This window comes from Odocoileus virginianus, chromosome 15 (assembly GCF_023699985.2).
Source record: "Odocoileus virginianus isolate 20LAN1187 ecotype Illinois chromosome 15, Ovbor_1.2, whole genome shotgun sequence".
In the NCBI taxonomy this organism is placed as follows: Eukaryota; Metazoa; Chordata; class Mammalia; order Artiodactyla; family Cervidae; genus Odocoileus; species Odocoileus virginianus.
The window spans coordinates 45,715,726-45,740,018 of NC_069688.1; the positions used below are offsets into that span (position 1 = coordinate 45,715,726).

The following is a 24,293-nucleotide window of genomic DNA, read 5'->3' on the forward strand; positions in this document are numbered from 1 at the left end:
ATCTAAGGGAAGGCTGACTTCCTCTGTGTCTTTTAGTTCATTGAATTATGGAGTGGTGTTTCTGGTCCAAACTGAGAACAATTTAGAGTATTAGAAACTAGAAGTGGTCCTTCCTAAAGACATATAGGGAGAAGAAAAAGGTGCCTACCGGTGCCAACTGTCTCCTGTTTTTTAGCATTATTTTGGAACTTTGTGTTACTTATGAAGTATTATTCTGGAATCTGGGAAAGAGATAATAAATATTAGGAACACAGAAGTATTATTGTTAGTATTTTTTGATGATACAGTTTTGTACTAAGAAGAGCCAGGAGAATCAGTGAATATTTAGAGGCTTATAATAAAGTTCTCAATTATTTTTATTTTGTTGTGTTTTTTTAATGAAATTTTTTTTCCAAAATTTCCTTTCAACAGCCTTTTCTGACTTTTTATTTGTAGTTTTCAGGATTTTGACATTCAAGGGTCCAGAAGATGCAGTTTGGACTGGTTGACGATAGAAACATATAAGAATATTGAAAGCTACAGAGCCTGTGGTTCCACAATCCCACCGCCGTACATTTCTTCCCAAGACCACGTCTGGATCAGGTTCCATTCCGATGACAGTATCTCTAGGAAGGGTTTCAGGCTGGCATACTTTTCAGGTGTGTTTTTATATAAGAAGAAAGGTATGGAACAGAATTCTATCATATTAACTCCTCAGTCACTTCAGGACTTGCCTTCTAAACAATGTCCATTTTATTGTTACTAAATACCAAGACAGCTGAGATTGAGGAATTCGAGGTGAAAGGTTCAGGTGCCCGAGAGTTAGGTCTCCAAAAGGCATTTTGTATAATCCTAATAAAATGGTTAATTTTACACACTAAAGTCAGTCTTTAAAATATTTTGAATATATTTATTTTAAAAGGAACCTTTTTCCCCTCAAGTGTTCACCCGTATCCTGCATGTTACTTCAGAATGTATTTTTGTGTGTGTTACCATTATCTTTACAAAGAAAAAACGTTACAAAGAAAAGATGTTATCTTTTCAAAGAAAAGACACAATCAATTTTACTTTCATAGTTTGTAGTATCAGAAGTCTTCTTTTGCTAGTTCTTAAACTTTATCTGAATAGTGTGACCAGACCATAAAAATATGAACTCAAAGAGCATTAGAGTCCTGTAAATTTTTGCTGAAAATAATTTTACTTTTTTCTGAAATTAACATGGTCACCTTTAGCAACATATGCTACTTTTTCTTTTTTTTTATTAAAAGCACATCTTTGTAATAATTACTTAGATTCTGAAACATTTTCTGTCACCTATTTGCCAGTAAATAAGTTGTTGATGGAGAGGAAAGCCTTTGGCTGACATCATCAGTATGGACTGTAGGATTCTAATGTTTAGTTTTCTTTCCCTATCTCATTCTTGATATATATTTAGGATAGTCTACTAAAACAATTAGAATTCTATGAACATTTCAGTTCTTTTCTCTCTCCTTCTGTTACTCCTGAGTCAAGATAATGGACTTGCAACATATTGCGTATATGTACATATATATATGTAAATAACTAGAAAAGAATATTAAAATGGATTTGAAAAGGTGATTATTATGGAGTTTTTCTTCATTTCAAAATGTTTATTCAGTAGGGTATTTAAAATTCTTAGGCAATATATCCTGGCTCATATATCTTACATCACTTTACTAAATGTTCTGTAGCAAAGCAGCTTCTGCAAAAACAGAATCGGTCCTTTATCTTTGGATAAGTTGTAGAGACCTTCATGGAACAAATCATAAGTATTATTTAATTAAAGTTTTGAGTAATCAGTAAGCCAACATTAATTAAATTTTTTGCTTAAGCCCAACTATCACCTGAGCTAATTAACATTTACGATAAAAATACCACTTGCTGTTACATATCCTTTAAAGAATATGTTTTTTTTCCCCTCCTTACCTCTCCATCTCCCTCCTCCCACTGACCTCCCAGGGAAATCTGAAGAACCAAACTGTGCTTGTGACCAGTTTCGCTGTGGAAATGGAAAGTGTATACCAGCAGCCTGGAAATGCAACAACATGGATGAATGTGGAGACAGTTCTGATGAAGAGATCTGTGCCAGAGAAGCGAATCCTCCAACATCTGCCTCCTTCCAGCCCTGTGCTTACAACCAGTTCCAGTGTCTGTCTCGGTTTACCAAAGTCTACACCTGCCTTCCCGAGTCTTTAAAATGCGACGGCAACATTGACTGCCTTGACCTCGGAGATGAGATTGATTGTGATGTGCCCACATGTGGGCAGTGGTTAAAATATTTTTATGGTACTTTTAATTCTCCCAATTACCCAGACTTTTATCCTCCCGGAAGCAATTGCACCTGGTTAATAGACACTGGTGATCACCGCAAAGTCATCTTACGCTTCACAGACTTTAAACTTGATGGTACTGGTTATGGTGATTATGTCAAAATATACGATGGATTAGAGGAGAATCCGCACAAGCTTCTGCGTGTGTTGACCGCTTTTGATTCTCACGCGCCTCTCACTGTCGTGTCTTCGTCTGGACAGATAAGGGTCCATTTCTGCGCCGATAAAGTCAACGCGGCCCGGGGCTTTAATGCCACTTACCAGGTGGATGGCTTCTGCCTGCCGTGGGAGATCCCGTGCGGAGGGAACTGGGGCTGCTACACCGAGCCGCAGCGCTGTGACGGCTACTGGCATTGCCCGAACGGCAGGGACGAGGCCAACTGCACCGCCTGCCAGAGGGACGAGTTCCCGTGCTCCCGCAACGGCGTCTGCTACCCGCGCTCCGACCGCTGCAACTACCAGAATCACTGCCCAAACGGCTCCGACGAGAAAAACTGCTTTTTTTGCCAGCCAGGAAACTTTCACTGTAAAAACAACCGGTGCGTGTTTGAAAGCTGGGTGTGTGACTCTCAAGACGACTGTGGCGACGGCAGCGACGAGGAGAACTGCCCCGTGATCGTGCCGACCCGGGTCATCACCGCCGCCGTCATCGGGAGCCTCATCTGCGGCCTGCTGCTGGTCATTGCCTTGGGGTGCACCTGTAAGCTCTATTCTCTGAGGATGTTTGAACGAAGGTCAGTATCGAGACAGAGCTATGGGGTTGCGTGCTCTATACAGTAAAAACATGACCCAGATATTTGCAGCACAGTTTTTAAGGAGATGAGCAATATATTTTTGTTACACTATTGGAGACAGAGCTACATATTGTCTGTGATTTATAAAATTACTATGAAAAGCGTATGACTCAAAAGGTTAATTAAGCACATTAAAAAAACAAACAAGAGTTAGGAGGTGAGAAAAGGCAGTCTGTATTCAGTTACTGTTTTCAGATTAACATTTTTTATAGGAATTTTGCAAGCTGTAATTCTTGGTCATAGTGCTTTAACTTGAGTTTTTATAAATATTAATTCAACAATTCCAGACATTTGAGAGCCTTCTATGTACAAAGCAGTATATGGGTGAATAGAGCAATGAGTAGGAGTAATCCCACAGGCAGTTTACAGTTAGAAGGAAGGAACTGGTGGGTAGGATTAAATGACAAAACATATAAATGCTGTAATAGCTATAAAATAAAGTGATATGAAAGTCAGAGGATCTCAGTTAAGTAAGAAATGGTTCAGCATGAAAGGGTGGCCCTCAAGGAGAGCCATCTTCCACGTGGCAGAGGAGAGACCTGGAGAAGTTGATGGCAGAGAGGTCTTCTAGAAAGCTCCTGTAGAGACCATGACCATCAGCCCCAGGAGAGTTGCACGTAATACATACAACAAAGAAGTCACATACCAGACAGCCAAGAACAGATGCCCAGTTTCACAACAACCATATGCTTCTTACTTGGCATAAGTGAGCATAAGTGACCAGAAATGTTTTACTGCATTGCCACATAAAAGCAAATAAGCAACATAAAGAGTGGTAAAGAACCCACCTGCAATGCAGGACACATAAGAGACATGGGTTTGATCCCTGGGTAGGGAAGATGCCCTGAAGGAGAGCATGGCAGCCCGCTCCAGTATTCTTGCCTGGAGAAGCCCCATAGACTGAGGAGTCTGGGGGATTACAGTCCATAGAGTCGCAAAGAGTCGGACATGACTGGAGGGACTTAGCACACACACACAACATAAGAGCACAATGAAGACCAGAGGTCTTGAGTTTAAGAGCAAGTTACTCCAGAGTGGGTTTTGGCAACTCATTTCACTGTTTTCCTTACCTGAAAGGTAAATGTGTTGGACTTGATGAATAAAGTATCTTCTAAGAATATTCAGATACTTTCACCTCAAGTCTCAAGCCCCTATGATCTCAGAAGTTTAAAGATCTAGTACTTTTATCTTTCACAGGGATATTTAATTTTTTAAAACGTAGTGACCCAGGCCCCTAGTGTGAAACCACATGAGGCTGAACGGTCTGCTTCACCTCCGTATTCTCGGTGTGGGTAGTATAGGTACTCACCAAATATTGGCTGATTCTGCTTCACAAATGAACAAATACGTTAACATTCCGACTGTTTTCATTGTTGATAATTTAAAAATTACTGTTTTGGATTGCCCCTTTTTTTTTAAACTCCTTTCATCCCTCTGTTTCTCTCAAAGATCATTTGAAACACAGTTGTCCAGAGTGGAAGCAGAATTGTTAAGAAGAGAAGCTCCTCCCTCTTATGGACAATTGATCGCTCAGGGTTTAATTCCACCAGTTGAAGATTTTCCTGTTTGTTCACCTAATCAGGTATGTTACAGTTTATCATTTCTGTTTCAGTACCTCTTAAAATGAAGTCTATACTTATGTGTAGTGGTGAAGGACCCTTGATTGTGTCAGAAGTTTTGCAGTCGAGTCAAGAAGTAAATGGAAGATTTGAAATTATATAGTTGACTCCTGAACAATGTGGGGGTTAGGGGCATCAATGCTCCATGCAGGTTAAAATTCACATGTAACTTTATAGTTGAACTTCCCAGGTGGCCCAGTGGTAAAGAATCCATCTGCCAATGCAGGAGATGCAGTTTGATCCCTGTGTTGGAAAGATCCCCTGGATAAGGAAATGGCAACCCACTCCAGTATTCTTGCTGGGAAATCCCATGGACAGAGGAGCCTGGTGGGCTACAGTCCATGGGGGTCACAAGACAGTCGGACATGACTGAGCAACTAAACAACTTTTTAGTCAGCCTTCTGTCTAGGGTTCAGCATCCACAAATTCAACCAACCATAGATGATGTGGTGCTGTAGTATTTGCCATTGAAAAATAAATCCGTAAATAAGTGCACCTAGGCAAGCCCATGTTGCTCAAGGGTCTACTCTGGTTGTTTCATTATATTTTAAGAAATTCAAAAGTATACTTTTCATTCTTTACTTTCCATTTGGTTACGTGATTCTTAAGCACTGAAATGTTTAGGATGTGCTTAGTCACTCAAACATGTCCGACTCTTTGCGACCGCATTGACGGTAACCCACCAGGCTTCTCTGTCCATGGGGTTCTCCAGGCAAGAATATTAGAATGGGTTGCCATACCCTCCTCCAGGGGATCTTCCCCACCCAGGGATTGAACCCGTGTCTCTTGTTTTCCTGCATTGGCAAGTGGGTTCTTTACCACTAGCACCACCTGGGAAGCCCTAATGTTTAGAATAATTTAGTACATTGAAATTCAGAAGTAAAGTCTGACAACTTATTTTCTACTTGAACTATTTTGAAGATTTAAGAGTAAATACTAAAGTTGATATGCTTAGAAATACGTTAGTAACATGCAAGGTTAAAATAAGTCATTGAAATGAAGTTAATATTTCTACCTGCCTTGAGAGAAAACCTCTTCACAGCTGGATTTTACAGTGCTTAAAAATCCATATCATTTTCTTTAAATAGTGACTCTGTTTTTAAATTTTTTTAGTTTATTTGGAGTATAGCCAATTAACAATGTTATGAAAGTTTCAGGTGGATGGCAAAGGGATTCAACCATATATATTTATGTATCCATTCTCCCCCAAACTCCCCTCCCATGTAGTCATTCTTTATTAATGTTGCTGAATTCTTTAAATTTTTGTTAGCAATTTTTTAAATTGAAATGTAGTTTATTTACAGTGTTGTCTTAGTTTCCAGTATACAGCAAAGTGATTCAGTTATATACATAGTTATATACATTCTTTTTCATATTTTTTTCTGTAATAGGTTATTACAAGATGTTGAATATAGTTCCCGGCAATTTCGTTTTTAATTTCTTTTTCAATTGCCAGGGTTCATAAGGCCATAAAGGTTTATACATTTAAAATGTAAATTCATCATGAAATAATTCTAAAAATTGTTTCTAGTATCAGAATTAAGAAAAATTGTTAGACATTGTTTTCCCACTGGTTGAAAGTGAAAGTCGCTCAGTCGTGTCTGACTCTTTGTGACTCCATGGATAGTCCATGGAATTCTCTAGGCCAGAATACTGGAGTGGGTAGCTGTTTCCTTCTCCAGGGGATCTTCCCAACCCAGGGATCAAACCCAGGTCTCCTGTATTGCAGGTGGATTCTTTAGCTGAGCCACCAGAGAAGCCCAGTGATTAATTCTGTTCAAAATTAAAGTCCATTTCCTTTTTGGTAAATGAGATTTCTGATTGCAATCTGTCACCTTATTTGAGTCTTTTTAGGAAATCTTTGTGAGAATTTATAGTTTTAAAACATTTCTCTGGATATAATTTGCTAAGTAAATAATTCAGAATTTCTACTGGTTAAAATTTTGTGTGCAACATAGGAAGAACCTACATTATGGCTTTTTCATAATATATTGTTGGTCCTGCCATGGGGAACGGTTCTTTTTAGGTAGGAATTCAGAGGATGGTTAATTCCATGCACCCCCTCTACCATCTGTCACCCACCACCGGTATACCCTGAGGGTGCCTTCAAGAGTTTAGTCAACTGTGAGTTACATGGAGCATTGTCCACATATGATAGCCCTCGCTTCTAACACCAATTGTAACTGTAAGTTCAGGGGCTCCCAGAACCATCGTCCAGTTTGAGAATTCACTAGAAAGCCTCAGAGCTCATTGGAAGCTGTTATGTACCATGGTGTAACTTTTATTGCTTGGAAAGGACCCAGATTAAATCAACCAAAGTAAGAGACATAGAAAACAGGGTTCAGGAGAGTACCAGACACAGCCCTTCCAATTGTCTTTTCCCCATAATGTCAGGACAGTGTAACTCTCTCAACAGCAGTGAATGACAGTATGCATGAAACATTGCCATCTAGGGAAGCTCCCCCAAACTTGGTGTCCAAGGTTTTTGTAAGAGCTCCATCACATAGGCACAATTCATCACACACGTGACTGATCCCGGCCTCTAGCTCTTCAGAGATTGACTGATTCTGCTAATTGAAAGCCCTCACCCTGCATCACATTTGTGTGGCTCAGAGCCTCCACCTAAAACACACTGTTACTCTCTGGCTGGCCCAAGGCTCCACGCAATGGCACTTCTATCAGAGATGACATTCCAGGGATTGAGATCTCTTCCCAGATGTAAAGGGCAAAGGTCAGACTTCACTTTGGGTAAAGTTTAATTAACTCCCCATAACAGCTTTCATCTTGGGTTATAATTTACCCTGAGAGAATTTTGATTCAAAAAAGTTTTAAAACAAAACATGTTTGTAAACTAGATTTACTCAGTTAATGAGATTAAACTCTCAAGTTTGAAACTTTTGTTAATAAATTATCAAATATCTATATTAGTTTTTAAAATAGAATTATTTTCTGAATTACCATCTCAATTCAAAATAGCAATCCTTTCTGAGGCATGCTTTCTTTCTTCTTCATAAACTGAAGAAGTATACGAAATTATTCCTAAAACAATCATGAGATCCCCTTGTAGAATTGAATTGGCAGTCATTTAATTAAACAGACTTTGAAACAAGTAGAGAACTTCCTATCACTGTGGCAGACTATACTGTTAAAGTCGGCTCTGAAGTGTGCTGAAGGCGTTGTGGATCACATTGCCTAAGAGGGGAGGATAGCTGAAGAGCCTGTATTCTTTGCTGGATTTAATGACAGTGCTCACACAAAGCCTTAGAACTTGAATGCCAGATGAGGAGAACCAGATCTGTGGGGTTCATAGGGATGTGAACCACTTTTAGTTTATATTCTTAATTGGTGAAAAATCTTACTGGCATACTAAATTTATATATGCTGATATTCAGATTTCTCATTGACAGTCTGTTCTTTATTAAAGCCAGACTATGAGATAATCCTGTGATAGTAGCTTCTTAGCTTTCTATGAATTATATTTCAGGGATTATGTTCAAAAAGTCTATATGGAAATCACAAATAAGTGTAGTACCAGTCACAGAGAGATGGAGAACATACTACCACATTTTCTTATTCTCTTCCCTTCTTTTCTTGTGTGAGGAGGAGGGGCAAGAGTCATTCATTTTGGCAAATAGAAGCTGTATCTTCATTTGAAAGGGAGTATATCAATTTACCGTTGTTTCTTGGAAATACTGTGTTTTAAATACTAAAAGCCAGATTGATGAAAGCTTGTGTTTGTTTCAAGTTGGATTACTCCTTTTTATAACCACTAGATGGAGCTTAAAGACTGTTTTTATAACAGTAGCTTGTTGGGTTTTGGTTGTTTTTTTTTTTAATAATTCTGATAGTCATTCATCTACAAAAAAAGAGTAGGTTTTTCTTTCAGTTGAGCAATATGGTCACCTCCCAAGTGCACTAGTTAAAAATCATCAGTTTTCAAAGAATAAGGTTATAATTTATGTTTAACATGACAATAAGACATAAATCTTTAAGATCGAAAAGAAACCTAAATGTCTCAGATACCATTGAATAGTGCTATAAACAAATTATTTTCTTTGACTTTCTGTTTTCTGTGCTGCATTACAAATATAATTCCTCTGTTTATGGTAATATAAATAAATTCTCAATATCTACTCATTCAATAAATCCTTGGTTTTGACCTTGTAAATCAAGTCTAATTTGTTCTGTTCTAAACAAACAGGTAAACAGCCTGGTTTTCACACTCCTGTAAGTCATTTAGAGAATTATGGTAGAGACTATTCTATGCTCATAGCTAAAGAAGTATCAAATAATTTCATTTTCATCCTTGATACATTTCTAGGATTGGATTACTGTGTGAAGTTTTAAAACAAAATTGCTATTGTGATTGACATTAAGTATCATTTTAAAGTTCATATATAAAGTATCAAGAAAATCTTAAACACAGTGAACAGTGGTTCCAGTTATAGGTTAGTTTCTGCAGTGGGATGAACCTGTATCAATGAGAGAATTTAATATATCTTTCATAGACCCTAGCAATGAGTAATAGAATTTTTATCCACAATACCGTTTTAATACTTTGTTTTCAGCTGTCTTAAGATCTTTTTTTTTTTTTCAGGCATCTGTTTTGGAAAACCTGAGGCTGGCTGTACGGTCTCAGCTTGGATTTACTTCCATCAGGCTTCCTATGGCAGGCAGATCCAGCAACATCTGGAACCGTATTTTTAATTTTGCAAGGTCACGGCATTCAGGGTCATTGGCTCTGGTCTCAGCAGATGGAGATGAGGTTGTCCCTAGCCAGAGTACCAGCAGAGAACCTGAAAGAAATCATACTCACAGAAGTCTGTTTTCCGTGGAGTCTGATGACACAGACACAGAAAATGAGAGAAGAGATACAGCAGGAGCATCAGGTGGGGTTGCAGCTCCTTTGCCCCAAAAAGTCCCTCCCACGACGGCTGTAGAAGCAGCAGTGGGAGTGAGTGGAAGTTCCACCACTCAGAGCACCCGAGGGGGTCACACAGAGACCGGACGGGATGTGACCGCCATGGAGCCCCGCAGTGTGAGTCCAGCACGGCACCAGCTCACAAGTGCGCTCAGTCGAATGACTCAGGGGCTGCGTTGGGTACGCTTTACATTAGGGCGATCAAGCTCCGTGAGTCAGAACCAGAGCCCTTTGAGACAACTTGATAATGGGGTAAATGGAAGAGAAGAAGATGATGATGTCGAGATGCTAATTCCAGTTTCTGAAGGAGCTTCAGACTTCGATGTGAATGACTGCTCCAGGCCCCTTCTTGGTCTTACGTCCGATCAAGGGCAAGGGTTCAGACAACCACACAGTGGAACAAACCCTGGAGTGAGGCCAAGTAGTCGTGATGGCCCTTGTGAGCGCTGTGGTATCGTCCACACTGCCCAGATCCCGGACTCTTGCTTGGAAGCAACGCTGAAAACTGAAACCAGTGATGATGAAGCTTTGTTACTTTGTTAGGTACATCCCATCAGGGAGCTTGGATACAAGTTGGAGCAATATCCATTCATTGTTTTGTAACTTTACAATTAAACTAGTTTTCATTTAAAAAGAAAAAAGATGCAGGGCGATTTCTTATTATCATATGTTAGCCTGCATGGTTAAATTAAACAACTGTAACTCTATGAACTTTAGAGTTTACTATCTTAGCAGCTAAAAATACATTATGTATTCAGATTGTTCAGTAATGTTTTTCCATTTGTTTCTAATTGTTTTCATTCCGGTACTGTGGTTAGCAGTAGAGATATGGCTGCTGAAACTCATTTGACTGTCAGTTTATCTATCCTATGTTAAAATATTTTTTTGTTCAGAATAATACCTTCTTTTAATTAAACTTAACCTTTATGCTTTTGCCAACACATCTTATAAGTTAATATACTAGATGTTAAGGTTGTTAATATAAAAAGTAAAAATTCCTTATACTCATCTATTTTTATTTATATAACATTAACATTTGTCTAGGCATTATTGGATTTCATCATAACATGAGCTTGTCAAAGGGAAAAAAAATCTTTGTCTAAAATGTTTTCTCTTATGTTTGACATGCAATGATGTGAAATTTAGATAGTTAGATAAATTAATGGCAAAAAACAAAACTCTTTTATAGGTTTTCTAATGTTGACTTTAATACTCTAATATGGTACAAATGGTAAAACTCCCAAGTCATTTCTTTTTCATCTCTATTTAAGGACAAAATTAAGCAGATGAAGATATTCTACTATGCATTAAATCTTGAACTTTATGTGTACAAAAACTGTACAAGTTCCAACTGGTAATATGTTTCCCTGATACAGGGTTATGCTTGTATTAGACCCTAGGGGATTTGCACTAAAATCATATTAAGGTCTCAGATGAATTTAGTGCAGAAGCACCTTCACTTTAAATACTATTATTTGCTATCATGATGACTATATTTCCATAGCTTTTTGGGGGGGGTGAGGGGGCATTTTTATTACAACTTGAGGTTGCTTTGCTGGTTTCATATTTATTTGTTGTATTTAAAGACTGCATTCTTGTAAGAAAGTGATTTTTTTCAATATATTTTATTCATGAGGGGAGGATCATGCTTCATGAAAAGCAAATTAAAAAGTCATTCAGATCACCTCCCTTTTTAAAGTAAAGTGAATTGCAAAAACACGCATATTTTTTTATTGTCAATTCCCATTTATTTATTCTTTAGCTATCTCTTTTAGTAGCTTAATGATTGAGTATGAAAAATGTATTTGTGTGTGATTATTGCTATTTATTAAATTTTAAATACTTTGCTGAATGTCATTTTAAAGCATGTTTGAGGTCTTGTGTATTTGTCGTGTTATGCTGTCAGGAAGAACTGACTGAAATGTTTTAATATGTATCAAAAATTAAAATTACTTTTTTTGTATTGCCTTGAGGTACTTTTTAACTCAAAGTTGATCTTTATTTTTGTTCATTTGGTGTATATACAAATTCAGGCAATGAAATATGCAGTATGTCTAGAAGAAAAATTAAAGGGAGATAGTCTTTCTTAACTCCCTTATCATAAAGTAGTAGCTTATACCAGTTCTCAAGGGTAAAAATCCCTAAGGATCTGAATATTGTTTTGCCTTTGAAAAAACTGACGTAGCTTAGAAGATTCAGTAACTCTAGCAGCTTTCTTTTTATGTTATTTTCAGACATTTTAAACTCCTATGCAATATTTTACTATCAGAATTTGGGTTACCAAATTAACCTTGTTTGGGTCCTACTAATTATATGCTATTATGTATAGGTTTTTTGTTTTTGTTTTCTGGCATGTGTTTTTAATTTCTTTGTTTAAATTAACTAATACATCTTCTTAGTTGAAACATTAAAAAAAAAATCAAGTCTGTCTCCTACTCCTGACACTCATCTTTTAGTTCCCTTTCAAAGAAAAGGGTACAAACACTACATTTTTGTATACCCCCCAGAAATACCATATACATACATAAATGTATCCATGTGTATAAATGCTATATGATATAATACAAATTGTAACATGCATTCTTTTCTGCACTTCTTTTCAAAGGCAAAGTGTATCTACTACTGTTTGAATGTTAAAAGTAAAGATGAGTATTTCTGTTTTTTGACTTTTCACATTTAAACATTTGATCTGTCCTGAATTTAAGGCTCCACTTTTTTTTTCCTAGGTAACTACCTAGTTACTGTAAGACTGTTCATTAAATCTATTCTTTCCTCACTTTTGCAAATGACCCTTTTATCATATTGCAGATTTTCATATTGTGTAGATATGTTTCTAGACTCCCATTCCATTCTCTTCAGTTGACCTGCCTTTCTTTTTTTGTACCAGTCTTCCACTGCCTGGAGAATCCCATGGACAGAGGAGCCTGGTAGGCTACAGTCCACAGGATCGCAGAGTCAGACATGACTGAGCGACTTCACTTTCACTTTCCACTGTTTTAATAACTGTAATTTTTTAAGTGTTCAAATATTCTTGCTTATTTTTCCAGTTGAACTTTAGAACCAGCCCTTGTGTTCCACCAAACAAACCCATAGAACTTCCATCCAAAAATGGCTCCCATTTGTTCAAGTCTTTTTGTTGTTTCGTTTGAAGATGTTTCACGTTTTACTTTACTGAGAACTTGTAATGTTCTTCAAGAGTTCTAAGAAATTTTATTATTTTTGTTACCATGATTAAGGAAGTCCTTTCAATTTATAATTTAGTCTTATTTTAGTATATACAAAAGGTAAAATGTTTTCTACTCAGCTACCAGACTCTGATTTTCTTATGGTTTCTAATAGTACTTCACTTAATATTTTTGTGTTTTCCAGTTATACAGTCATGTCTTCCAGTTTGCATACCTCTTTTTATGTCTTGCTTGCATTGTCTAGTATTTCTAGAATAATGTTAAAATATATTGGCTATAATGAACTGGGCTGAGATATATACATTTAATTAATCATATTAAGGAGTATCTGTTGACCCCTATTTTTTAAAAAAATTAGTGAAGATTGCATGTTGAATTTTATCACATGCCTTTTCATTTTCTATGGAGATAATCATATGAGTTTTCTCCTTTGACCTTTTAATATGAATTTTATTAATTATTTTGTGCCATCCTTAAATTCCTGAAATAAACTCTATTTGACCATATGTATTACTCTTTCAATGTATTTCCAGATTATTTCATATTTTATTTAGATTTGCATCTGTATTCATCAGTGCAATTAGTCATATGTGTGTGTGTGTGCATGCACCCTTGTGCACTACCTTTAAGAAGCTTTGTTATTGATTTTATGCTGGTAAATTGAAAATATTTTTCTTTCTTCTGAGTTCTGGAACAGTTTGCATAACATTGGAATTTTCCTTAAGATTTCAGTGAAATTGTCTGGTGCTGGTCAATGTTTGGCAAATAGCTCTTTAACAACTCTTTTGGTATTTATGGTAACTGGTGTGTGTAGTTTCTGTGTCTTAGCTAGGACCATCAACCATCCATATTGTCCAGGTTTTCAAGTTAATTTCCCAGTGGTGAGCAGAGTTACCCCTTCCTCTTTTGTGTGTATGGCTCTTTCCCCTTAGTATGTATTACGCTTGCTTCCTTATTTTCTTAATTAAGATAGCTAGTAGTTGACCTAATTTGCTGTTTTTGTTTGCTTGTTCCCCCCAAGTTGTATGCTTTGAGTGTCTCTTTTATTATTTTTCTGTTTTCCAATTAATTGATTTCCTTAAATAAATGTCCTACTTTTTGCTTTCCTTAGTTTATTTTGTTGTTGTTTTAACTCCTTGTTAGCATTCAATTTGATCATTTTTTTTTTCTTAATTATTAATACGAGATTTAATTCTGTTCAGTTCAGTTCAGTCACGCAGTCGTGCCCGACTCTTTGCAACCCCATGGACTACAGCACACCAGGCCCCCCTGTCCATCACCAACTACCAGTTTACCCAAACTCATGTCCATTGAGTTGGTGGTGCCATCCAACCATCTCATCCTCTGTCGTCCCCTTCTCCTCCTGCTGTCAATCTTTCTTAGCATCAGGGTCTTTTCAAATGAATCAGCTCTTCGCATCAGGTGGCCAAAGAATTGGAGTTTCAGCTTCAACATCAGTCCTTCCAATGAATATTCAGGAGTGAGTTCCTTTAGGATTGAACTGGTTGGATCTCCTTGCAGTCCAAGGGACTCTGAAAAGTCTTCTCCAACACCACAGTTCAAAAGCATCAATTCTGCGCTCAGCTTTCTTTATAGTCCAACTCTCACATCCATACATGACTACTAGAAAAACCACAGCCTTGACTAGATGGACCTTTGTTGACAAAGTAATGTCTCTGCTTTTTAATATGCTATCTAGATTGGTCATAACTTAATTCTGAGTACTGCTTAAATAGGCCAGAACACTTAGGTGTATTAGTGTTGTCATTACTTTTATACTCCAGGTGTTCTGAAGTTTGTTTTTATTTCCTCCTTAACCCACAAGATGTATAAAAGAAGGCTTTTTTTCCTTTTTTTGCTATGTATTGTTTTTGTTTTACTAAATAATAGCAGATTCGGTGTGGGTATTGGTATTTTTTCTGATTGCTTTATTCTCATTTTTTTTTGGTATCAGAATCAGAGAATGTTATGTGTATTATATTACTGTGGGGAGTTTATTACCCTTCCTTAATTTTTAATATCCAGGATTTTTTTAAGTCTATTCCCTGTTTACAGGATGTAGATTTTATTAGAGATTGCTCAGTTTATCATGTACCATTTAGATCTTCTCCCCTGTGCTGCGTCTTGTCCTATCAGTCTGTCCGTCAGAGCTCCAGTATTGGTATGAAGGAAAGAGGGGCACCCACGGGGCTGTGTCACACAGACTCAGAGGTCGCAGCGCCGCCTCGGCTCACGTCACTCACTAGGACTGAGAACATAAGCACATGATGAGGGGAGTCTTCCAGCAAGACGTTGGGGTTTCAGCTGCTACTGCTGCTTACCACTGTCATCCACTGTTAAGCTGGAAATAAATGCATACGACGTTTAGAATAAAGGGGGAAAAAAACAGACTGAATTCACTGGTGTTCACTGAGTCTCTACCACAGACCCAGCGATACTGCGGTGACCTGCTTGCTGCTCACCACTCAGGTTGCTTGGCCGTTCCCTCACCCTTCCTCCTGAATTCCAGGGAGAAAAGGACCGCAAGTTGACCCATTTTACTCAAGTGGGCCCCTGTTTAAAAACTGATGGATATCTCTGCACAAGCTTCTTAGGACCTAGTCTCAGAAGGGCCAAAATATCACTTCTACCATATTCTGTTGGTCAAACAAACCTCTAAAGCCAACCCATATTCCACAGAAAGACAAATAGACTCCACTCCATAGTAGCTGTAGCAAAGAATTTGTGACACCTATAGTCCATCTCAGGAGAGTTCCTGATGCATAAGAAACACAAAATTGCCAGAATTAATATCTTAAGCAGAAAAACAGTGCTACAGTCCAGTAAGAGGGTCACTTGCCAACTTCCCCGGTAGTCCAGTGGTTGGGAGTCTGCCAGTGCCAGGGACACGCATCTGATCCCTGGTCCAGGGAAATCCCACATGCTGCAGGGCAACTAAGCCCGCTCGCCACAACTACTGATCCCACACACTGCCACTACTGAATCCGGTGCTCCCTAAAGCTGGTGCTCCAAAACAAGCCACTGCACTGAGAACCCCACACTCCGAAACCCAGAGTAGCCTCCGCTCACTGCAACTAGAGAAAGCCCATGTGCAGCAAGGAACACCCAGGGCAGCCAAGAATAATTTTTTTAAAAAAGAAACTCATTTGCTAAAAGAATATCACATTAACTCAGCTCCTCTATCATATGTCCAAGTACATTAATCATGCATATCTTGATTATTAGAAATACAACAGTGTGACAATTAGCTTTAGTATATTTGGATGAGAAATCGGAGCATTGATGCAAGTTTAGATAAGCACATTTAGGCAGTATGAATGTTAAGGTTATTAATATTTTTCAACTCAGTTTATATTTGTTCTTGTAACCTATAGGCTTCCTTCATAGCTCAGTTGGTAAAGATTCTACCTGCAATGAAGGAAACCCGGGTTCAATTCCTGGGTTGGGAAGATCCCCTGGAGAAGGAAATGGCAACCCACTCCAGTATTCTTGCCTGGAGAATTCCATAGACAGAAAAGTCTGGTGGGCTATAGTCCATGGACTCGTAGGAGTCTATAAAATATTTTTAAATTTTTAGAGGCAATGTCAAGGATAAAAACAGCCACATTGCCTGTCCTACTTCTTACCATGCAATCTTCAGTAAGTCCTTTAATCACTCTGCACTTTAGATCTTCATCTGTCAATGGGGATGACTGGCCTCATGGAGTCAGACACATTACAGTTTGAATCCTGGCTCTGCTACTTTAGATGTTTTAGAACTGAATGAATCACTTGATCTCACTAAATCTTATTGTGTCATCTGGAAAGTGGGATAGCATACATGCTTAAGGATTAAATGAAAGAAATAAGAGGTTGAAATAAATTTTAATTGTCATTATCACAGACTCATTATCCAAATTAAAATGATCTTTTTTCCCAAACTCCCCTCCACTGAGTGTTATGCATTTTGTATATTAGTAGAGTTTTAAGAGCATATTTCTTATAATAAGAAATATGTCCTGTTTTTCTTGATTACATGGCTGTATCTCAATGAAAAGTAGATTCACTAAACAAAAGAGTGACATTTTAGCACAGACCTCTTTATTTTATTATAAAAAAAAGGCCAAAATTATGAACTTGTGTAGAACCCAGACCAAGAAATATATGGTTGCATGCTATGGACTTAGAACATGTGTTGAGCAAGTATAAATAAAAGAAATACAGAGATGCTATTTCTATTCAAAAATTATGGTAACATATTAAGCAATTTTCAAGAACTTTTCTCCATTTCACTGCAATATCAAATTTTACTTGAATATTTATCTCCTAAACTGAGTTCTGACTTCAAGGAACATAGAAATCCCTTATCTAATTTGGCTTTTAGATTTAGTTTTCCAAGCTCTGAAAGTGTTAGTCACTCAGTTGTGTCCAACTCTTTGTGAACCCATGAACTGTAGCTTGCCGGGCACCTCTGTCCACGGAATTCTCCAGGCAAGAATACCAGAGTGGGTTACCATTTCCTTCTCCAGGGAATCTTCCTGACCCAGGTATCGTTTGATTCCTAGGTCAGGAAGATATCCTGGAGGAGGGCATGGCAACCCACTCCAGTATTCTAGCCAGGAGAACCCCATGGACAGAAGAGCCTGGCGGGCTACAATCCATAGGGTCGCAAAGAGTTGGACTTAACTGAAGCGACTTAGCACTCACAAGCTATTACTCTACAAATAATCTTCCCTATTTTTCAGAAGAGTAGTTGTTTTATTAAACTAAAGACGGAACGTATCATCTTCATCTACTTAACAGTATAATGAAGTGGTTGGGGGCACCATTGGCTTTGAGATCTGAGTAACTATGTTACTTTGGCAATGAATCTCTCTGAGCCATAGTTTTTACATCTGTAAAACAGCAGTATATTTCCTACCTCATGGAGTTCTGTAGAGATGAGATGTCGTATACAAGGGCCTTGCTTAGCCCAATGCCCAGTGTATTAAAATTCAACAACTAAATAGTCCATAAATATTTCTGGAGAGAGTACTGTACACTCAGAAATCATGCTCAAGCTATATGCTCTTTAAATCATAATGTGAAAACTTGGTTTAATGTGAAGACTATATTTGATAACTCTAGAAAGTCATCATTTTGTAATATGAAATTGCACATTACAGATGTCCACCAAGGATGCATTAGTCATATTCAAGGAAAGAAAGTAACAAGCTGTTTGCCTTTCCAACTTTAAAGAAAGGATAACAGCTGTCTATCACAGAGATAAAAGGTCACCAGGAATGGCTTGAAAGAAGTGAAAGTGTTAGGCACCCAGTTGTGTCCAACTCTTTGTGACTCCCTGGACTGTAGCCGTTGGTCTTTACAAGAAACCACCTTAGTGGTTTATTTCAGCATTACAGTTATTTATTTTGCAACAGATAATTGAATACTTGTCTTCATAACACTCAAATGAACTTTGAATTCTTATTGATCCAAGCCAAGTGCTAAAAAGTCCCTCCACAGAGTCTTATATGTGATGTTGAAAGGGTGAAAATGAAGTTAGTGAACTCCTTATGCACTGCTGTGGTCTGTAATAGGTCTTGGAATACAAATGCCATGCAGTTTTCATTTCCCAAAAACTCACAGATTAGTGCCCTTAGGTACACAGTTATGCAACAGATAGGTAGTTGGTATTATCCTTGACCTTAAACCACATTTTCACTGTGTTTGCCTTGTCTGATGCTCAATACCTCTCACAGCAAAACAGTAACTTTTCTCCTAAGATGTCTGTAAGATGAATAAAAGTTTTAATACAGAAGGGAGATTTTACCATACAACGTAATTTCCCTTCGCTTCTGATTTACATCAGAGAAATAAAGTATAAAACAAGATGGCATTGACCAGACAGACACAGAAAGGCTCTATTTCAGAGAGTGTGGGCCTGGGTGGGACTGCTGTTGTTCGGTCACCAAGCTACGTCCGACTCTGCACCCCATGGACTGCAGCACGCCAGGCTTCCCCATCCTTCACCATCTCCCGGGGTTGGCTCAAACCCATGTCCGTTGAGTCAGTGATGCCATCCACCCATCTCGTCCCCTGTCGCCCCCTCTCCTGGGTGGGACATGTGCGGGTAAAAGGAGCTGCCCCTTGACTACTGTCTCCCTCTATCTCATGCCTTTCCTTGAACCCTGATTCTTTCAACATTCAGGGCATCAGTCCATCTACATAACTGGAGACAGTGTCCTGAGGACTCCAGAACAGAACCTACTATCCCTGCTTCAGCCCCAACTGAGGTCATGCTCAGGCCTGCCCAGGATTCCTCGGAAAGTTGAGGTAAATGCTAGTAAGGGTCACCTTGAATCTCTTTAGCTTTAGACCTTGACAGCATCAAGAGCTGGGCATAGAAAGAGTTTTATACTAAGTTGCAGAACCAAAGAAGGTGAACTTTCCTGAAGATACCCTGCAGCTTACTTTGTATCCAAGTCTCAAGTCAACAAAATATAAAGAACTGAAAGCAGATCCTTGTTGCCAGGGGCCAAGGCTGGTGAGAGAGGACTGACTGCAAAGAGGCAGCTGGAAACTTTTTGGAGTGATGGAAATATTTTCTATCTTGATTGTGGTGCATGGATACATGACTGTATGTCTCTCCCAGAATTCATAGCACTGTACACATTAAAAGATGGATTTTACTTTCTATGCTTTATGTTTGTTAAGAAACTAAATATATGAAGTGCAATAAAAATTATTTCCTTTTGCTTTTTAGAAAAACTTTTTCAAAATGAAATTTCAAAGATAGTGATTTCTACACCCTCGTGTTCATTGCAGCATTGTCTATAATAGTCAAGACATAGAAGCCAAGACATCAACACACGAATGGATAAAACAGTTTGGCATATACTTGTCGTTGTTGTTCAGCCGCTAAGTCTGACTCTTTGAAACCCCATGTGTATGTATGTGTATGTGTCAAATACTAAGTCTGACTCTTTGTGACCTCATATGTGTGTGTGTGGCATATATATACTCAATGTATAAAAAAATGAATAAGCAGTAACGTCAATCAAATAGAACTGGGAAACCAGAAAGGGAGCTCTCACGTCCTGTGCTGATAGCAGAACCCAGGGCAGAAAAGACTCCTCTCCTTTCCAGTCAAGAACTCAGCCAATGAAAAGCCATGGATGCTTGGTTTACTGAATCCAACTTCCTTTTCTTCTCTATAAAAGCCTTCTCCTTCCCTTGCCCTGTGAGACTTGCCTGTGGCTCACCATGGTTGGAGACGCAAATTGCAATCTTTTTGATTCCCAAATAAACCTGTCTCTGGTAAAGAAACATCTGGCAGCCTGTTTGTTACAGGACAACAAATGGAATTTTTTTTTTTTAATTTTAAATTCGCTCAGTCATGTCTGACTGTTCTGTCCATGAAATTCTCCAGGCAAGAATACTGGAGTGGGTTGTCATTCTCCTCCCCAGGGCATCTTCCCAACCCAGGGACTGAACCCAGGTCTCCCACATTGCAGGCAGATTCTTCCCTAGTGGCTTCACCAGGGAAGCCGCAACAAATGGAATTGTATTCAGACATGAACAAGAAGGAAATCCTGCCATTTGCAACACCATGGATGGACTGCGAGGATATTATGCCAAGTGAAACAGGTCAGAGAAAGACCTGTTTGATATCATTCATAGGTAGAATCTAATGAAACTCACAGAAACAGAAAACACATGGGTGGATGCCATGAGCAGGGCTGAAAATGCGTGAAGACAGTCAAAAGGTACAAACTTCCAGTTATAAGATGAATAAGTTCTGGGGACTTAGTGTACATTAACTATAGCATGGTGACTATGGTTAACAATACTGTATTGTGCACTTAAAAGTGGCTAAGAGAATTAATATTAAATGTTCTCACCATATACACATACACAAAGCTGTAACTATGGAGAGGTGGTCGATGCGTTAACTCACTTTATTGTGGTAAACATTCTGCAATATGTACATAATCAAATCATTCCATGTAGCCCTTAAACTTATACAATGGTTATATGTTAATTATATTTCAATAAAGCTGGAAAAAATTCTCCTCAAGATAAGTATAATTTCATAAGCTTGTGGAGCTCACATTTTAAAAAGCAAAACCATGGGGCTTCTCTGGTGGTCTAGTGGTAAAGAATCCACGTCTAAATGCAGGGGAAATGGGTTTGATCCCTGGTCTGGAAAGATCCCACATGCCGAGGGCCAACTAAGGCCATGCGCCACAACGACTGAGCTCACGCCCCGCAATTACTGAAACCTGCACCCCGAGAGCCCGTGTTCTACAACAAGAGAAGCCACTGAAATGAGAGGCCTGAGCATCACAAGGAGCAGTAGCCCCCTCTTGCCGCAACCAGAGAAAGCCAGAGTAGCAGCGGAGACCCAACACAATCAAAAATAAACAAATAAACCTTTTTAAAAGTGAAACTATTAATAAGAAAATGCTAGAATAGAAATGAACCATTGGTTAAAAATAATTAATATCTGACAAGCACAATGCTACAGACTTTACATGAACTACCTAATTTAAAGTGTACAGCCCTGTATGACAAAACCCACTGCAATGTTGTGAAGTAATTAGCCTCCAACTAATAAAAATAAATGAAAAAAAAATTTAAAAAATACTTAAGCATAAAAAAAAATAAAATTAAAAAAAAAAAATAAAGTGTACAGCCCTTATAGGTTGCTACCACTATTCAAAAAAAAAAAAAAAAAATCAAGAGGCATAGAACTATAAGAAGGTTAACCAAGATTCCACAGATGAGAGATGATAAAGCCAGAACTCAAATCTAGAACAATCTGGCTCCAAAGTACAAGCTTTTTAATTTTATTTTATTATAGTCTTTCCTGGTGGCTCAGACAGTAAAGAACCTTCCTGCAATGCAGGAAACCTGGCTTCGATCCCTGGGTCAAGAAGATCCCCTGGAGAAGGAAATGGCAACCTACTCCAGTGTTCTTGCCTGGAGAATCCCATGGACAGAGGAGCCTGGCGGGCTACAATCCATGGGGTCACATGAAGAGTCAGACACAATTGAGCAACTAACACACACTCATATTCTTTCTAATCAAGGGAGCACTTCCTTTATTCCCTTAAGTATGGTTATATTGCTGAAAAATATTTTGCTAAGAAAGCTCAAAATAACTTGGAAGCCACAGCACAGTATGAGTGAGGTCAAAGGGCAGGAGTTTCTGGATGTACATATTAGTGTTGCTGGCAAAAGGGCAGAAGAAACCTCTGAGCTGCAGCATCTTTTTGTTCAGGGGGACAATGATAGACACTGTCATTGGCTGCATTATGGGCCCCAGAGATACCTGGATGTCCTTCTAGTCCCTGGAATGGGACTTTGCAGAGGTGGCAAAGTGAAGGATTTACTGAAATGGAGAGATTATCCTGGTTTATCTCAGTGGCACGTCCTGCAAGTTTCCCCACAGGGCAGGTCAATGTTGGTGTGTTAGACCTGGATTCCCCCAAATTTCTTAACTTGTTAGAGGAAGGAGCTTTTTGTTCAAGCTCATGCCATTAGCTATCTGAGGAAAAACGGATGACTCCCCAATATTTAGCTAACAGTCTGAATGAGCTTTGCAGCCCCCAGTCAGAAGTGCTAGAGGTGTAAAGAGTGATGGATGTAGGAATTTTGTGATTGTAGGAGTCAGTGCTCACCTATCTGTGTAACCTGAAGCCCATGTGTGGCCAGGATTTGAACTCGGCATTAGAGTTTGGTCTCACATTGTGAGTAAATTGTGTGTGTGTTAGTTGCTTAGCCGTGTCCAAATCTTTGCGACCTCTGGACTGTACCCTGCCAGGCTCCTCTGTCTGTGAGATTACAGGAGTGGGTTGCCATTTCCTTCTCCAGGGGATCTTCCTGACCCAGGGATTGAACCCGAGTCTCCTGTGTCTCCTGCATTGCAGGCAGATTCTTTACTCACTGAGCCATCGGGGAAGCCCAGGTTCCAGAATGAGAGGTTTGCCTCCAGCATTTACTGTTACGTGACCTTGAGCAGGTCATTTTAGCTCAAAAAGCCCATCTGTTAAAGGGGAAAATAGTACTTACCTCAAAGAGGTGTTGTGGAGGACAAAGTGAAATAATGCACATGAAGCATTTGGCCCAGGACTGACTTGATTCCAGCACTCAGTAAATCTCAGCTTCCTCTGCTGGTATTTCCTCCCTCTGCCCAGCAGGTTCAAGGAAGAGCGCCCTCTAGAGGTGAGCAGTGGTCAGCTCTCTCTGTCTGGCCCTGCAGAGTCAGGGGACCACGTCAGCTGTCATGCCTATTCCTGCTGAGTAGAGAGAAAGATGTTGTTCTTGCTTATCACCAAAAGTTCCCACCAATAACCTACATCTGGATTTACACTCTGTATGTGGAACTCTTTCCAAGCAGATCCCCTCTGCCTCAGTAGAGGCCCCAGAAATAAAGCAGCCCCAAATCTAGAAAGCAAGAGCTTCCTGGTCTGTAATTCACTTACCTGGACCCAAGAAGAGTCTAATCCAGACCCATGCCTGGCACTCTCTGGATGGGCGACTTGTCCCTGTTCGCAGAATCACAGGACTGTAACAGTACCTGTAGTAGTAGTGAACGTCGCTCAGTCGTGTCCGATTCTTTGTGACCCCAGGGACTGTAGCCCACCAGGCTCCACTGTCCATGGGATTTCTCAGGCAAGAATACTAGAGTGGGTAGCCATTCCCTTCTCCAGGGGATCTTCCCGACCCAGAGATCGAACCTGGGTCTCCTGCTTTGCAGGCAGATTCTTTACCACTGAGCCACCAGGGAAGCCTTACAAGCTCTTGTCAACCTAGCTCCTCATTTTTCAGTTGAGGAGCCTGAGAGTGACTTGCCCAGACTCACACCAGAAGCTGGCATCAGAGCTGCACTAGACTCCTGGTTCCCTTCCATGCCCCCTACCCGCCCCTTCTATCGCTGATTCAGGTTTAACCTCATTCCCCTGCCAGGGACTTTGATACCAGTGAGGGCCAGGCGGCCAGGGCTGCCCACAGCTCCCGGCTGGGCATACTGGAGACGCCCAGCTCTGCCTGCTCTCTCCTTGTTCACTCCGGCTCACACACCCTCATCGTCTCCCCTTTCTGCCCATGGACAACTTTTCCTCGAGCTGCAAACAACACCCTGAAACCCCCTCGTAGCCGCAGGGGCCTGGAGCAGGAGTGAGGAGGGCTCAGGAGAACAGGGAAAGCAAACTCAGTGACGCCAGGGTTGTGGAGGACCTGAATACGCCTGGACCTGGGGGGTGTGTTTCCCCTAAAACCTGAGCTGCTCAGAGAAGGAAGTCACCCTGCTGCTCAGCCTTTCTGTCCCTTGAGACCATCAGTCAGAGCTGGGAAGGCCTTCCTTTCTGACTGCTCTCACCTACACACTGGAGAAGACCCTGATGTCAGGAAAGACTGAGGGCCAGAGGGGAAGGGGACGACAGAGGATGAGACGGCTGGATGGCATCACCGACTCAATG

General features: G+C 39.5%; 1 protein-coding gene and 1 long non-coding RNA gene across 7 annotated transcripts in view; one reads left to right on the forward strand and one right to left on the reverse strand.

Annotated features, from left to right (window-relative positions):
- Positions 1 to 11,627, forward strand: part of LRP12 (LDL receptor related protein 12) — an 84,557-nt gene extending 72,930 nt beyond the window's left edge. For all 5 annotated transcript variants that reach the window (XM_020885925.2, XM_020885929.2, XM_070477250.1 and 2 more), the window contains 4 exons: positions 436 to 638; positions 1,960 to 3,064; positions 4,574 to 4,706; positions 9,341 to 11,627. In XM_020885925.2, the coding sequence (XP_020741584.1) occupies positions 436 to 638; positions 1,960 to 3,064; positions 4,574 to 4,706; positions 9,341 to 10,207 (2,308 nt within the window). In that variant the 3' untranslated portion in view covers positions 10,208 to 11,627. The remainder of the gene's footprint in view (positions 1 to 435; positions 639 to 1,959; positions 3,065 to 4,573; positions 4,707 to 9,340) is intronic.
- On the reverse strand, positions 339 to 23,663 carry LOC139038477 (uncharacterized). 2 transcript variants are annotated; one of them, XR_011491495.1, is made up of 3 exons: positions 23,298 to 23,663; positions 22,885 to 23,108; positions 339 to 15,190 (listed from the first exon to the last, which is right to left on the reverse strand). It is a non-coding gene; the product is annotated as an uncharacterized lncRNA (long non-coding RNA). The 2 variants fall into 2 exon arrangements; XR_011491494.1 differs by having other exon boundaries at positions 22,885 to 23,111.
- Positions 23,664 to 24,293: the final 630 nt, after the last annotated feature.